The sequence below is a fragment of the Manduca sexta genome, unplaced genomic scaffold, assembly GCF_014839805.1.
Source record: "Manduca sexta isolate Smith_Timp_Sample1 unplaced genomic scaffold, JHU_Msex_v1.0 HiC_scaffold_2561, whole genome shotgun sequence".
NCBI classification, from domain to species: Eukaryota; Metazoa; Arthropoda; class Insecta; order Lepidoptera; family Sphingidae; genus Manduca; species Manduca sexta.
The window spans coordinates 1-17,465 of NW_023593538.1; the positions used below are offsets into that span (position 1 = coordinate 1).

The window sequence follows — 17,465 nt, forward strand, 5'->3', positions numbered from 1 at the left end:
TTACGTATTGTAAAACGATGCAATTGTCACACATACTGGGAACTTGGCAACAACAACCTGATCTTTACTGCCGTCCAATAAAGAACATATATAGGCGGGCACATTTACGAGATTAATCGACGTAGTGGGTGTACACTCAAATTCGATCGACACCAGTCTCAGACTCGAAGGAATTATACCACACTCCGGAGTTACTTCGAAGGATCTCAATAAAGAGGGTTCCGAAGTTTCGTACTTTTTTCAACCTAGAAAAATATAATGGAAAAATAAAACATAAGAAATTATAGTTTAAACATTTTAATACCCCCATTATAAATTATATAAAATAGGTAGTAGGACTTACTTAAAATAAATGTTATATTTGCCACGGTTCAACAAATACATTTCTCTGACCACAGTGGAATTTACTTTCACGTTTCCGTAATTAAGATACGTTTCAGCGGGATTTTCGTAGGCACATTCAACCATGACATCGTAACACTCGGCCGATAAGTATAAGGTGTCAATTAACATTGGTTCACCTCGGCCATCCGCGTCGTATATCTAAGAAAACATAATGTAACAAGACAATACCTTCGATAAGAAGACATACTTAATTGTAATAACTCATGATGTTATTTTGGGTATAGTATATATTGGTTAGAAATAAGGAGTAGCAGTGTATGTGCGCGCTAATTATCGCAGTATTACATGTAAACGTGTTCTAATTTTAGCCTAAACATTACAACTCAAAACCTCTCCACAACGATGAGCATAGAAACACATCCTTTGGGTTACCTGTTTATAACTCAAGGGCGCGGTAGCAGATTTAAAGTTTGGTCAAACGACATATTGTACAGTAAGTAGTGTATTACAACTGTTTACTTCCCTCCAGCTTCGCGTCGCCATCTCGCCCCGTCTAATGCTCAACCAAAACTTTAACTTTATGTATGCTTACATCAATTGTGAGAGTTTTATGCGAAATAACACCGACTCTACACGCAATGTATGTCACTGGAACTACTTGATTATCCTGTCTGGGTACGATGCCTGATGTTTGAGCTATAATAAAATCTTCCATGAACTCCTGGGAATTCCGTATTTTCCACATTATTGGCAAAATAGAGTCATTCTTGACAATGAATCTGTCATCTTCTCGACGATACAGTAAAAGTTTTCCGTATTCTGTACAATTATAAAAAATAACCATCGCAAAGTGGTCTTGGTAATTCATGTAGAACTAGGATGTCAGGATTACTAACCAATTTGCTTAGTAAGCGGTAGTATTTCTACTACGGGTACTACTCCACTGCAACCAATATTAATCGTTATAATCTCTGGATTATCTTTTACACAAAAAAGTAGCACGCTATTATGGATTCCAACTTCAGCGGGGGCTGCCGATATAGTCAATTTTCCACGACATCCCGGCTAAAACAAAAAATATCCGCATGAGTTTTTATTAAGTAAAAATTATTTTAGTTTGGCGCTCAGACTAACCTCTAATGTAACGAAATCTTTGTCAATTTGAAAAACGGTAGTTTCCTCTTGGAACTCTATTTCAACATCAGCCGTAATTAAAGAAGAGTTTTTCAAATCAATTGTGTATTCTTCTTCATATATTCTGTTTCATATAAATACGTCAGTTAATATATTAACGTTTAAACATCTAATCAGTTAACCACAGCTCTAAATTCTAACTGTGTTGTGACTAGCATAGAATACTTCATTAGTAGAACCTTTTCGATAATAATTCACGAGTAGATAATATTTTTACGCACCTAAAGTTTCCTATAAATATGGGTCCAAATTCAAACATCTTGAGATTATCTAAGTAAGTCACTTTGTATACTTTGTCCTCTACGGCTCTTCTAGCGAAGTTTTGGAACATTTTTTTTGGTCTACTATCCAGTCTGCAATAATGATTACCCACACATAAATCTATTTTTAATTTTTTAACGTACTTAGCCATTCTCTAGTGTATGTAGGTGAAGTATAAATACACGGGTATCAATTTTAAATGTTATAGTACGTGTATTGTTAATTTAATACCTTGGTAAATCGCATATACCAACAACGTTAATATCAACTCTGGAGTCTGGCCACCCGCTGACTTCGACGTATCGTTTAACACTAAAATTGCCCTCCACTTGCGGACTGAACGAGTATTTACATCTAACCAGGTCACCAGGCTGCAGCACTAAGCGCCGCTAGTCGCTGAAACAATAGTACAATAGTTAGGTGTAAAGTAAATTTAGAATTGGCAATAAAATATTACGTGCTCATTTACCGGGTATTGATTTTACACTGCGCAACGGCGGTGGATAAAATATATCCAATTCACTCTCTTCCGTCACTATGTTTTCCACAGATGTAGAGGGAATCTCACTTGTAGACGTTTGTGAGGAAGTTACCTGATTTTTTTTATGAAACATGTAATCCTTCTTTGTGCTACATCGCGTAAATATAAAAAATCACAATATAAGATCATTATTTACTCACTTTCTTGGCACAAGTGCAATGCCACTTAGACAAAATGTTTAGTACATTATCTTGCGTTGTATCATCTAACAAATTTAGATCTGTTAATTGATTACATTCACACTTTTTTATCTGCGCAAAAAAAATATTCATCGATGAAATTTCTAAAAATACATTTTTATAATCTTGTATAAATAACTAAACTTGAGTCACACAGTGCCACATGCAACAAATTCATAATAATTAACATTACCAAAGCAAATTAAAAAGTATAAACAAAATAATGTTCTGCTAGCTCATATAAAGATTTAATAGTATTTACGTCTCTAGCTTTATATATTTACTATTTTGATATATATTGAACAATATAATAAGTTTTAATTCAATACCGGCATTTCATCTAAGTACCGCCATTTTAACGGATCCTCATGATGAATTGTGGGAAACGTCTTAGGAAGTAAAACTGTAAATTCTTTCTGTTTACTGGTAGAGCAAGAATATCATGTTCTTCCTCTTCTTTAAAGCATCCTGTACCACTGGCGAATTCACAAACATATTCACCAACGCTTTTTGTATTGCATACAAGGACACATTATGAAAGTTAGAGGAAAACCTCTATCTTCGAAACTAACTTCTGACACCTATGAATAAAGTTTAATTTTAATTAATTCATTAATTTTGAAATGTGAACACACGATTGTGTACTTTACCTGAAATTGAACTTCGGATTTCCTTTTTGCCTTTTTTTGTGCCGCTCCCACCACTTGTCCATTAAAACCATAAATGGGACTTCCTACATCACTTTCCTCAAAAACCCAATTATTAGCAATGTTGATAAGATTCTCGTACGTATTTTTAGTGTAATCGTTATACTTAGTATTCATAACTAAGAATTCGCTTGTAGGTTTTGCTATTAAAGAAATTTTAATATTAGGCAAAATAACATTATGATATGCTAGCAAATGTATTTTAATTCATACCTCTAGTATCCTCCTTTTTTATTTTCTTCTTTGACTCCGATGCATCTACTTGCAACAAAGATTTGCTACGATCTAAATAAAAGAAACAAACTGCAATTTTCAATCTGTTTTCCTATAAAAACTTAAAATGAAAATAATAAATTTGTTATTACCTTTACCAGATTTGTCCTTTCGGATAATTTCCCCGACTTGTCTTTAATTAAAAACAAAAGATTATGTTTAATAAAATTTCGACTATAATATTCTAGTTTATAACAATATAAATTACTAACCCTATTGATTCGTAATATTTTTGTCGACGTTCCTCTAACCCATAATTTATATAAATAGATTTTAACTCTGGGGATGAGTTTTCAAATTCTTCTGCAGTCATATCTTCAAAAGATTTTATTATGCCTTCTATTTCAACTTCGTCATAAACTTTGGACATGTTCCTATAACCAAATATATTATAAAATGCGCCTACTAGTTGTAGTAAACAATTTACTTACTCTATGTAATGTAATTTAATTCAATTACTTACTCATCAATCAAATCATTTTCCCTGTGAGTTTCTTCATACGTTTGTGCCCACCTATAGAAATCAGACTGACATAACACAAGGTGTACGTTCCATATTGTGGGCTTACACCTCAACACTGTAGTAAGGACTAATGGAGGATTTTTAGAACAAGACTCGTTAAGCAGTCTACTACAAAGCCTTTCATAAATTTAGGACGGCTAAAAAAATCCGTTAGCAACTCATGAATTAAATCCTGCAAAGTTAGTAATTGTGTTTAACGTATTTCGAAACTAAGTTTGAAAGCAAAGTTTTAATGCTTAAGCAACTACCATGTGAAATAGTGTAGTAGATCCCATTGCGCCCAAAGCAGAATGGGAAGCAATCGATGAATTAGACGATTTCTTTTTCTTTTATCGCTGGCTTTTGATCGAGGGTTCCAACGTTTTTATTATTCGCCAAGAACTCTATTTTTCTTAAAATGATATCAAACTCATCTTCATTTTCATTGAATGCTTCTACAAGACAATGTTGATATAAAACTTGGTTAGGTTCTTAACGGGCACTATCTACTACTTTACATTTAAAAAATAAAATTATAAATTAAAGATGAAAACACAATCAGTAATATAAGTATTACTAGCATCATACCTTGGCTGACACCATCGTTATCGTCTGAATCCCCTTTCGCATGTTTCTGCGACATTTCGAAAGTTTCATGTATCGCACTGGTTAAAATTTGTTTCGCTGGACAATCACATATACATAGTGCTTCCACAATACAGAGGTCAACATTAATTGTGGGTAAATCTATCCTTTTTCCGATAGAGTAAGCTATTTCTTGACAATGTGCTTCTAATAACGCATTTTATGTTAAATTAATAGCTAATTACCATTATTAATATCTTAAAAAACAAAACAAAACAAATACATTATTCAGTGTTTGTAAATTTATGCATCACTTTACCTTCACATGGGGATCCATGTACAAAGACGAGAAGACCTTTCATATTTTTGTCTGTTTTTGTATCGGTCGATGAATGGTCAAACACGTGTAAACATTCTTTAAGCGGATCTACATTGTTTTCTTTTAATGATTTGATCTCATCTGGAATAATGTTAGCGTAAGCTTATGCATATTTAATTACTTAACTAATCAAACCTAATTAGGCAGTTTACTTTTTCTAAAAGTTTTTAACGCTACCACGATTTCACTGGTAACTATGGATTGCAGTCTCGCAAACAAATAAGAAAATTAAAAGGATTCAAGTGATCATTCCGGTTTTGTTAAGCCACTTCTTTGCGTGGAAGTCTTAGATGTAAAATAAATTTAAGTATAACTATAAAATATATAGTAGTTTGTATAAACATGAATATAAACCGGCAACGATTTCCGCTTCAGTTCTAAACTTTCTTGGAGTTGCTTCCTTAGGAGTAGTTGATTTCGGAGTTGGCTTTGAGCCTTTAGCTGTTTTTCTAAAAGTAATAATATTTATTTTTATATTTATTTATACATAGGTAAGTTTAAACATTCAAGAATTTCCTAATAATAATAATTACTTTGCTGCTGTATTAGCCCGAGTACTGAGAGCTCTTGCTGCTGCAGATTCCTCCTCGAGAGCCCTAAAATAATATTTTTTTCATAAATGTGATTAAATTATATCTTATAGCCATACTATATTGAGTTGAAGCGAATATATTTTATTAAGGTACATTACTTGGTAACTTTTTCTGTAAATTTCTTATAGAAGTTTATTATTTCGAATGGTAAACCAGTCCCAGGTCTTATAGCTGGTACGAGCATTTCATCCGGTTTGTTATAATATTTAGTAAGTAGTTGATATATTTCATCTTCTTCCTTCCACTTTCTACAACCAATAATAGGCATGTAATGTCTTATTACAACGAACTGTTAAAATATTTATGTTTCTGTTTTGAACTTGTACTTACTCATCGCTATGAGCTACAATCAGTTCTATTGGAAAAGGGCAGGGATTCGTTAATCCAAAGTAGACGTCAGTAGTTTCCGCCCAAGGTAGAGTAGGGGAAAAGTTAACATGTGGCCCAATGATATGAACCTGTGGTAGGATTCCCTGCCCTGAGACTGGTATAGTCATTCTAGTCGGATTCATGTGAAATCTGAATATAAGTAAGCCTTCGTATGTCATCTGTTTGAAATTTAACATATTACTATCGTTTAGTTATGCACAACCTATCGATTCTTCATGATGAACGATAAATACAAACCTCCATTGTTGGTTTGAAGGCTACACTAAGCCATCCTCCTTCGCCCGGTTCGTATTTTCCTGAACTATCCAACACCACCATAGGATTGGGGCCAGGTGCTTTCAATTTTAATGTCACATACCAAATGCAGGTAGGTTTACCCCTAATAGGAATGAAGAGTTTTAATTTTAAAGAAGTTCTAAATTTAAGATCTGGGTAGTTTTGTTAAAGTACTTACACGTTTTTTAATGGTATTGAACAAATAATTTTATCTCCACATCTAACAGACCCGAAATTAATTTCTGCCACATTGGATAGTAAATACGGCACTGCACAGAGTGCTTTTATCTGAATTGGTATTGTTACACCGTATGGTATCTGAAAAAATGGATTGGTATCACCATACACCTTCGATAATTTATGTAGTACATAATAATCCTGTAACCGTTCCGTTATCTGCACACGCTCAAGTAGAAGGTAAAGGTTCAGTATAACATGAAAATAACTTTCTGTACCTCTAAATTAACACACGTTTCAACGGGCTCCTCCAGCTGTATAAAGTCGTTGGAACTAGGAGAAAACATAATTTCTAATTTGCCGGCTTCTCCAGGACTTAGCTTTCCACATAATTTTATTCCCAGCCATGGAGGTATGTGAGTGCCTTTTGCGAAATGAAGTTTTGTAGGAATAGGTCCATAATTAATAACTTCGGCCATGCATTGCACCTGATAATGCATAATTATTTAAGCAAGCTTATTTCATTCAAAGTTAAACATTTTGCTACATAAGGATTTTGAAAAGTCTCATACCGTACTCCCCGTTATCACAACTCCATAATCGATTACATAAGATGTTGTGTGAAATCCAGGAATAGGTCCCATCTTTGATGTATTGGAATAAGCTGTTAGTAACTCCGGTCGCAACTTTATGTGATTTATGACTAAAATTCTTTCTATCGCTAATTCAATGTCCATCACAGAAGGGTAAGCATCCTATATAATTTAAAAAAAAAATCTATACCATAATTAAGTAAGTACATAATATATTATAAAATAAATAAGATTAGAATAATAAATATTTATTGTATCGTAAGATATAAATAAAATTTTACCCAAGAAGAGCAAATATGCCAATTTTGTTGCAATTCAGGATCTTCGAAACATTTTTCAGTGAGAGGCGAATTTAAGTGTTCTGATGGAGATTTCGTAAAAAGTTCGTTAATTGCTTCTAAATATTCCATTGTCAACATTGGAATAGCTAAATATCCTACTTCAGGGTGTATCTATAGAAAAGAAGATTTCGCTCATAAATATTACGGTCTTAATATTACTTTTATTACAAGTAAATAAACCATTAATTTAACTATATCTTTACTGTTATATAAAGCTAAATAGTTTGTGTGTTTTTTCGAATGGAAAAAATCTTTAAGTGTTGAATAGCCTCTTTATGGATGAAGGAAATACTGCCGTGCTAAGCACAAAAGCGGTATATCAGGGAAACCTTATTTCGAGATAATCGAAGTTTTGTAAATATAGTTTTATAGTTTTGTATGTAAAACTGAGATAGAGAAACTCTTTTAAGATTTTTTAACAAGTTCTAAACAAGATAAGCGGAGCAGCATTAATGAAAAATGTTGTCAAATCGCAAAAAAATTATTCCTTTTGACAGCTTCCGTTGCGTCCGTTGCGTATACGGTTAAAGTTGTGTAACAATGTTATATTTATATTTTTTGCGACATTATTCTCTTTTCGTACACATAAAAAAACATAGGTATTCATAATTTACGTACATGAATAATGCCTGGTCTGTGTAAAGTCAGGTAAACCTGGGGAATAACACCCCATCCAAACACTTCAATTGGTATGTGAGGCAGATGTCCTATCTCTAACAGAAATACTCTATTGAAATAACCTACAACACCAGGCCTTACAACTATTTTCATTTCAGTTACTTCTTCAGGCTCTAGTGCTTTTTCTGGCGGCACTAAGTCGAGAATAGTTCCTTCTAATTCATTTTCAAGCACAGGTTCATTTAAGTAGGTTTTGTATTCAAATAGTAATGGTGCTATATTTGATATAACCAATTGTTCAAAAGCGAGCTCGTGAAAAGATCTTATTTTGAAATTAATTTGTTGAGTATTTATCTTGTACATTAAATCTGAACTTTGGCCAGTCACTATTATAGATTCTGGAGGTCCCCCCAATACTTCACATTCTAAAATAGCGCGAACATGTATATTTGTTTTAGGTCTAAATATCACATGGATATATTGTATTTCACTTGGTTTTAAAAGTCCTCTATGTGGAACTAGCTGCAAAACGTCATTCACATTGATCTTTGTAGCCTTTTGCTTTCTAGCAAATTTTCCTATCCAATCAAATTGTACGTCATATTCATCAGATATCATTGGTGCGATTTTTTTCATAGTTCTTGTTTTCATAAAATTGAAAGAAGCAACTGAATCTTCGTCAATCACGGATTCTAATTGTTCGTGAATGGGTAAAGCTATCTCTTTCGTAATGCTTTCTTGATCTATTACTTTTTCTAGGTTAGAAACCGCTGAAGGTAAGCCCTCAGCCTCTTGAACAACGCTCACTGAAAACACCACATTAGTAATTTTTGTTTATCTCGGTAAATATTTTAAAACCGTAATAAAATTATTACTCGATATATATACAGTTCTTTATCACGAATAATAATTGTTAATCTTTCAGTATTCAGACCTAAAAATATATTTATTACTAAAAGTAACTTACAAGTAGTCTCTGTGGCTTCAGTAGACGTTTGAATTTGACTAGCTTGGTCGGTATATGGTACCTTAGGAATTTCCGGCTATAAGATAAATATTTTATTTTATTAATGACTGGAATTCATTCAATTTTATATACTCATTAATTATAAGGAAAGTTTTAATACGTAAGTTTTACAATAAAAAATTTCCTAATAAGAGATAAATCAATATTATTTTTATTTGATTTTATTTTATTTGAAATAACAAACAGCTTATGTTATACGCAGAGCTATATATATAACACATTTATAATTAAAGTTAAACCTAAAAGTATTCACCAATTAATTGAACAATTGAGTAAGTAAATACCGCATGATCATAGATACATAATAACGCAGATTATAACCACCATTGTACAACTTTCTAAATTAAACTCGAAGATTGAGAAAACGAGAGGAAACTTCTTGTCACGAGTTGGCACCAAAACTTTTAAGTTGCCAAAAAATTAAGAACAAAGTGTTTAACTTACTACTACTGCTGCTGTTATTATAGACTTCTTCCACTGCAATTTGTAGCAAACTAGTAATGGAGTAATATTCTGTATCTTGATAGTCTTACTCTCCAGGCTTCCATTAAGTATACACTGAAAATCAACTCTAGGCGACAAAACGAACATGTTCGGAAAGTTCACCTTTCAATCAATTTAATTGCATCCTGTAAACAAATTATATTTAAGTGATTTTAACTATAGACCACATTAAACGTCTTTGAATGACATTATAGATACTTGTTAGTTTAATACGAACTTTGTTTTTATGCCCCTTGAATCTAATTCTCATTAAATCACAATAGACTCGAGATTTCAGTGATAAATGTTTAGTAGTATCAAACAAAATTTGTATTTTCATAACTTCTTGATCTTCCAAACGTTCTTCAACTAAGTGTGTGAGATTGAATGCTATTTTAATTTTATTAATATCTTCAAAAAAATGTAAGTGTCCCTTGCGCAATGGTTCTACAGGTTTTAATGTTAAATAATCTACAAATATCTGCGACTGGTGTGAACCGATTTCATTAATCATCTTCGAGACATTCAAATCTGATTCATTATAACAGATGCAGCAACAATGATTTTCTTCTTCAGGCAATATTTTATATGTATTCTGCTTTTGAATAATAGCAAATGGAGGCTTTACGCTTATGTCGATATCCAAAGGTAATTTAGAAACGTTTTTAATGGTAATTATATCTGAAATGAATTAAAAAATAACCTTTAAAACATACCTTTACAGGTAGAGTTTCCCAGCTGTTTTGCAAAAGGAATAAACAAATCGTACGCGGAAGTATTACTCGGTTTTAAAATAAGGGATAAGTTTAATGATAAAGGCTTTTCTGAAATTTTATTATAAAACTGCGAAATCGGCAAGCCCGTAGATAATATTAAAATATGTAGTACCGGTTAGTTTGTAATATTCGCTATACGGCCCGTAGTCATATTGTAAGTCTATAACAGAAGAGGAAACTTCTATTTTCGGATCAACAAATTCAGCTATAATTTGACATTCAAGTAGCAATTCTTTTTATTAATACCCTCGACACTGCCCACAAGATACCACATTTCTTTGACAGTGGTTACTTTAGAAGATAAACCTGTAATAATTAATTCAATTTTTTCCCCTGCAGCCATTTTAAAAACTTTAGGATCCAAGCTAAAGAATCCCCTGAAACAATTCAATAATAATTACATAACTCATTCATTATTACGTGACCTTATCAAAGTATATATGAGGCACTCTTTACGTACGCGGTATGTTGTTTCGTTTTAGGGGCTTTATAGTGTTCACTCCACTCTAAAGCATGCATTCGCGTCCCACGGTTTTCCATAATCACTTTGGAATTCAATGGTATTTTGGTAAAATGGCGCCCGAGTACAATTTTGTCACGAAGGTCGCCAACCAGTATGCTTGTACCAACTCCGGTAGCAGACAAAGGTACTAGCTGCGTAGAAAAATAATAAAAATAGCGTTTCTAGAAATATCTAGGAATTGTAATAAGGAAAAACGTCAGCGTATACTAACAATATCTTTGACTTTTTCCAACTGAAGCACCGCTTTATTTGTGTACGTATCGGCATCTATTAGATATAAAGATAGCTGCAAATCTGTTTCCGATTCAGGTTCAATGTACCCTTCAGTGGGCTGAATATGCCAACGGCCATCTTTATTTAGCTAAAACGATTTATTGAAATCATTGTCTCAAACATATCGTCATGTTGATTGATAATTGCAAGTACCTAGTTATTTATTTAATTTTCCCTCACCAATGATGCCTTAAAATAAACGTTAACTGGAGAATCGTTGCACATTGTTAACACTTTTTGGGTTCTGTTCAACAATTTAACTTGTCCCCAATGTAGAGCCATTGGCGTGCACGTCACTATGGGTCGCACACCGCAACCCGCTACATGGCAAATCTCGATAGATTGGGACAGACCAAATAAATGTATCCTGTTGAATTGTATAAATATTTTATAGAAAAATATTATAAATAATGTTCTAGTTAAATTCTACATTAACACAGTATTGTTAAATATAGTTATACCGAACTGAGTACTCTTGAACTCCTAATACTCCTGTTTTTATAACAACGGGTAAGGATACCGAACTGTTGGGTTCTATCCATCCTTCTTTGACACCAACGTCTACTTCTAAGGGCGTTTCTTCCTAGAAGTATCCATTAAAACTTTTTATTATTATTATTTATATCCCGTCCATTCGTATAAGGTAGCGTAACCTAACAAAAATCGATTCCCACCATAGCCCAGTTTGCAAAATCCTAGCATAACTCTACCTAAACATTTCAAATTATGCAGGTTTATACGCCTGCGACCAGTGACGATATAGAATTTGTGAATGGCATTTTGAAAATATGTGATTTTATTTTTCTGTAGTGCATCTTAGCAGTGGCCAAATTATTATTTCAATGAAGTGCCTAAACATTTTGAAATATTTATTATATGTATCTATGTACTTAGCAGTATTTTTAGTATTGCAACAACATACCTAATCTAAATGTCTTCGACATTGATTTATGGGCAAGTACTATTGCTCTTTAGTTTTTGTTATATTTTCACAAGATTTTACTAAAGTTAGGTGGAATGCTCCACTCATGGCCCACCACTAATTTCTTATGTAAATTATTAAATATTGTTATTCCACATATTGTAAAGTAATCAAATATTTTTGTTTATATTCTTTCACGAAACGATTTTGTGAGTTTTTTAAAATTATGTGGGTGATCAAGGGTTCTATTACCTTATTACCTAAGTATATTTTTAATTTATTACTTTGTTATTTAAAATTAATAAATTAGCTGCTAACTTTATCATTATTAGCTTAAACTGTTACTCTCGATGCGTGCGTTAAAATGGGATCACCTATATTTCATCATAATCTATTTATTGTACAAGCGTCAAATGTGACTAATTTATAACTGTGTTAGGCCAACCTAATAGAAACTTCAGTTACATAGTTATGTTATGTTCTTAGAGTACTATTTAATAATTATATTTAGTTTAATATATATAGAAAAAAACTGCGGTCGAATTAGGAACCTTCTCCTTTTTTTGAAGTCAGTTAATAAAATGAGTTTGATTAAATATAACTATATACGTACTTTTGATTCGTCCAAAGTAAAATACCCATAAAACTCATTTGAGGATATGACTATTTCTTTTTTATATGGAAAATCCAGGAAGCATGCCCTCAGTTTGATGTCAGGCGCTGACGTAATCTCGGGCACCGTTGCATTGAAAATTACTGGGAGTACGACGGGGGGACTGTCAGACTTCTCAAGCTCTAACTCAAGAGATGTTTGATTGGCTCTGATTAAATTCGCTGTCAATGTTACCTGTAATAATTTATTAATTTAACAGATACATTATTTCGTGCCCGATTTCCAAGTCACATAACATAAAACGTTTGTGTCAGTTCGAATGAAATACATCTATAAATATCTTGATTGGAATTCGTGCCGATATAGCGATAAGTTCACTCGCTTATATAATAGAATGGATATATATATTTAACTTGATGAAGTGTACGTTCCGCAGTTACAATTCTGTCGAACATTTAGGGATGACAGCGTGAGCTTTTTTCACGTTACCTTACGTTATCAAAGAGTTACAATATTATACCTTGAGAGAAACTCTCGATTCTGGTTCTATATCCACTTTACACGGCTCAATATTAAACTCTCTGGGCCACTGTGGCACCTCAGGTTTGGGCATCGCTACAGCATAATCCTTTAGAGTTATACTACTGATCTCAGGACCGTCAGATGATATTTTAACGGACCCATTAACGTGTACAACAGACTCGTTGATAACGTCCAATTCCATAGTTTTAGGCACACCTGTAAATAATGCAACAAAAAGATGCAGCTTTTAAATGTAGTAACCAACTAGTCTGAATAATTACAATGATTATTTTATATTACCTAAACTAACCATGCCGAAATCTAAACACGGAATACTAAATGTCAGCGAAGGGTAGACGACTTCTCCCCTACAAAAGATAGAAATTGTAAGCGTAAATAAGTTGCACATATATTACAAACATTAACGTCATAAAAATGTATAAAAAGTAACTGACTTACTTTAAATATAACTTCAATACTACGTCTGTGTCGCGTATAGAAAAATTGATTTCCTCAAAATAGGGACCCTGATTTGAATTACAAAATGAAATAACAAATATATCTTTATCCCCTGGTCGTAAGCAATGCATTTCCGGCGAGCATGATATGATACTGCCAAAGAGCGGAGGCACCTCCTTGTACACTATCACGCCATTTATATGACCTGTTTAATGACAAAAATAACGTTTAATTTTAAAATATTTTGCAATTATTAAAAAAAATTGCTCACTCACCTCTATTTATTGCAACAATTTCATAATTATATGTCTTATTAATATAGACACAATCCATATCCAGTGTTTCTAAGTTTAAATAAATGGAAGGAGGCATAGATGCGCCCATCATTTTCAAAGCTATACGATCGCTAACTCCATCTATATCTAAATACGCAGTTGCTTTAAACTCTCCTATTTCTTTGGGAGAAAATATAACCGTGATTTCAGTTCCCTTGTTTGGCCACAAATTTCCTTTCTATGTGTAAAGAGATAAAAAAGGCAGATATTAATAAAAAATTAAACTAATAAACGTTTCGCTGTGTATTGATTATAAAATATACCAACAATCGGTGTGATGGAAAAATGTGTATTCTGAAAATGCAGCGTCTCGTCAGCCACAAGAGCTTGAATTTCATCGAAAAATATTCTTGTGTACACTCTTTCGTGCTCGCTGCTGCTTAAAACATCATATTGCACTAATTTCATATATTTAGCTGATTCACTTTCTTTTAAATCGTAAAATATACCAGCTAATTTCATTTTCTCCTCAAAATCTGATGAAACATTATTTTTATAAAATATAATGATATGCAACTTTTTCCAAAGTAAAAAAAAAAATCTTACCATAATATACACAGTCGTTTTTCATACACATGAAGGTAAGCAAATGATCAGATTTGTTAATAATCTTAAATGTCTGTTGCCGAACCATTGTATTGTACGTGTCGAGGAAACGCACCACTTGTTTTTCTAATTCGACACTCACACAATGCGTGCTACCCATTAGCTTGATAATAAAGGTTTCTCCTGTACAATAAAAATTCAGTTAGTATACAAATTTAAGCATTTTTAATAAGAAACTTTTACATCGTACCTGTTTCAAATATAGCGTGTAATACGCCGTTGGATTCGCCGATTTTCATAGTTTTAAAAGACACTTTCACGTCAATTTTCTCATTGGGATTTAAATAAGCAGACTTCGGTTGAACCGAAAATGGACTGTGTTATATAAATTGTTTTATCATCATATATAGTTTACATAATATTAATTATTACACATAATAAATATAGGAACGTTACTTTACCATCGCACATCAAGAGTAAATCCAGCTGGTATTACCCCAACATTGTGAACGGTCATGAAAACGCTCTTTTCTATCTTAAGGGGTACTTTAGGGATTACGATTTCATCGGGAAAGTCAAATATCGGTCTTGGACCCATAGCTGCGAAAAAAACTTTTGTAGTCAAATACAAACAGAGTAGATATATTGCTCTGCATTTAAATTATTTAAGTTAAAAAAGCTTTTTGCACGCAGTTGCAAAACTAATAAACTATCGAATTCTTGCGTAATGTCTTACCTATTAGCGGCATGATGTATTGATCGAGATCAGTATAAAATGTAACTCTGTGAGTATAATCCTCGTACTGTACAGGCATAAAAGTAATAGCAAATGTGACGCTAATTCCAGGCGCTAGACGTGATAGCAATTGACCGCCACAAGGCTTTATAAAAAAATACGATGACTCCTTATATACCATATTCAGGAATGTAGGCGCCTACAAAATATTGAAATAAAATTATATTTGTTGATAATGCGAGTACGAAAAGATAAGATCACTTGGATGACTAATTAAAAAAATCAAACAGTTATTGCAGTCTACGTTTGGAATGTTTAGTGAGAAAGTAATACATAGAGAAGTTAAATGTATATATACATACATCATTGTATGGTACAAGTATATATAATAAATCCATTCTCTATGTATTTATAAATATTTTCCCAATTTTGCACATTTTATTTAGTTTAGCACATAGGAATAATCTAATGTTATCGACTATTATGCTTTTTCGAACAAATCATCGTTTAAACTTTCCGAAAAGTCGTTTAATCAAAAGTAAGTTTTAATAATAAAAGCAATATTACCTCGCTAACATTCTTAACGGAAAACTTAGCAACGATCTTATCGTTAGGTTTAAAATTCTGAAAAACTAAAACTCTAGGCGTAAAAGACAAAACAATATTTTTCGGTTTCTTTCCACAGCTGACGATGTTTTCTACTTCTATTTTATTTAAGTTCTGTAATCGTTGTAGTGTAGACATTTTCATTTCCTTTTGATATTCTGAAGGTACGATCTGAAGAAATAAATTATTGATTAAATTAAAACTATCTATGTAAAATTCTTTACGCATGTTTGTTCAACGGGTAAATAGAATTACTAAGGCACAGTTGATATCAGATGTAGAAACTTATTTCAATTTTACAATGTACTGTATATCGGACACAATTTTTAATTTTAGGTAGATTGTAATTTAAGTATTCCAGGTAATTCAAATGGAATTTTCATTGCTCATTTTGAAAGGAAAATCCAAAGGCATATCGAATACAAATTTCATAAGCTAACTATGTTGCAGGAGGACTGTTTTTTACAGGAAGACTGTTTTTACAGGAAGACTGTTTTCTACAGTGGTAGAAACATACTCAAGTTAGCAGATATATCTAGATTACTTATTTGGTAAAATATTTTGTTGAACGGTCCCATCTAAATCTAAATCTATAAGGAAATCTATGTATTTAAATTAAGTAGGTACTAAATATCTCTACCTAAAATATCTACTAGTAAGCATAACAAAAGCTTTAAACATAACATGTGTTTTATGGTCCTTATAATTATTATTACCTCTTCAGAAGTAAGCAATAATTTCTTCTTAGCAAGCAAATGGTACAATTCAGCTGTAAAGTAGCCATTCTGTTTGAATTTGTTTAAGATTTCCATGTTATACTCGCTTCATTTATAAAAGTGAAAAGAAACTTATTTACTTTCCGTATCTTGTATTCTTTTGACATTATGTCCATAAAATTCGTAACTAAGGCAAATATCTACAAACTTTTCAAACTTGACATTGTTCCATAGAGGTTTATAAGAAACACAAATTCCTACTTTTAGGTAAAATCACAGATTCTTTTTTATACGTTTGTAGATAATATACAGAAAATAGGAGTTTGTTACCACTGTATAGTTCGTGATGAATTACTCGTAGCCAGGTCACTATGGTTTTCAGATCTCCAAACTATTTTGCAAGCAGTGTGACACGGAGCTTCACCTTCGCATAGCCAACATAGATATAAACTGTTTACACCGACTATCAGCGCATATGTCCAAGCATCTTGCCAATATGATATCGTAATAATTCCAATACCACAATAAATTACGTACAGATATACGTATTTCGTATTATGTCGTTCAACCCTTAAGATGACATGATCTATAAGAGTTGAGTAACATGCACCTTTTAGATACCTACGTAATTTCTTTAGTAGGCTAGGTTCCACAATTCGGCACCGTGTGTTATTGTGGGTATTGCGAAATGATTAAAACTTTAATGAAATAGGAATTCGAAAGTGTTAAATAGCTCATGATAATCATTCATTATAATAATTGTATTAATGTATCTAGATTGCCTTATCAGCAGCAGCCTACGCCTAATGATAAACAATTGAAGCAAGATAAAAATTCACCTCCAAGGATTCGTCACCAAATGCGCTTATTTCTGCAGACGAACAGCAGTATTCATGCTGAAGTACTCTGCTACGAATCTCTATGAAAATAAGATGTATCTTAACCGATACAACAAATCTTCAACGGATATGATA

At 32.5% G+C, this 17,465-nt stretch overlaps 1 protein-coding gene across 1 annotated transcript; it reads right to left on the bottom strand.

Annotated features, from left to right (window-relative positions):
- On the bottom strand, positions 1–16,727 carry LOC119192284 (hydrocephalus-inducing protein-like). Its single transcript, XM_037446110.1, is given in 51 exon segments — positions 1–223; positions 225–245; positions 344–543; positions 938–1,164; positions 1,242–1,410; positions 1,480–1,603; positions 1,761–1,892; positions 2,032–2,189; positions 2,482–2,561; positions 3,026–3,101; positions 3,171–3,370; positions 3,441–3,512; positions 3,593–3,633; positions 3,713–3,874; positions 3,964–4,108; positions 4,111–4,195; positions 4,272–4,377; positions 4,379–4,457; positions 4,591–4,794; positions 4,907–5,047; positions 5,321–5,415; positions 5,500–5,562; positions 5,658–5,807; positions 5,890–6,107; positions 6,187–6,328; positions 6,404–6,543; positions 6,681–6,890; positions 6,975–7,157; positions 7,277–7,447; positions 7,955–8,760; positions 8,922–8,997; positions 9,426–9,587; positions 9,673–10,145; positions 10,353–10,478; positions 10,481–10,617; positions 10,701–10,894; positions 10,975–11,124; positions 11,217–11,403; positions 11,498–11,619; positions 12,572–12,805; positions 13,092–13,309; positions 13,394–13,461; positions 13,553–13,757; positions 13,828–14,065; positions 14,155–14,363; positions 14,434–14,616; positions 14,684–14,808; positions 14,895–15,033; positions 15,170–15,368; positions 15,737–15,946; positions 16,492–16,727. Coding segments are annotated over 51 exon segments (8,574 nt in total). The 5' UTR covers positions 16,588–16,727.
- Positions 16,728–17,465: the final 738 nt, after the last annotated feature.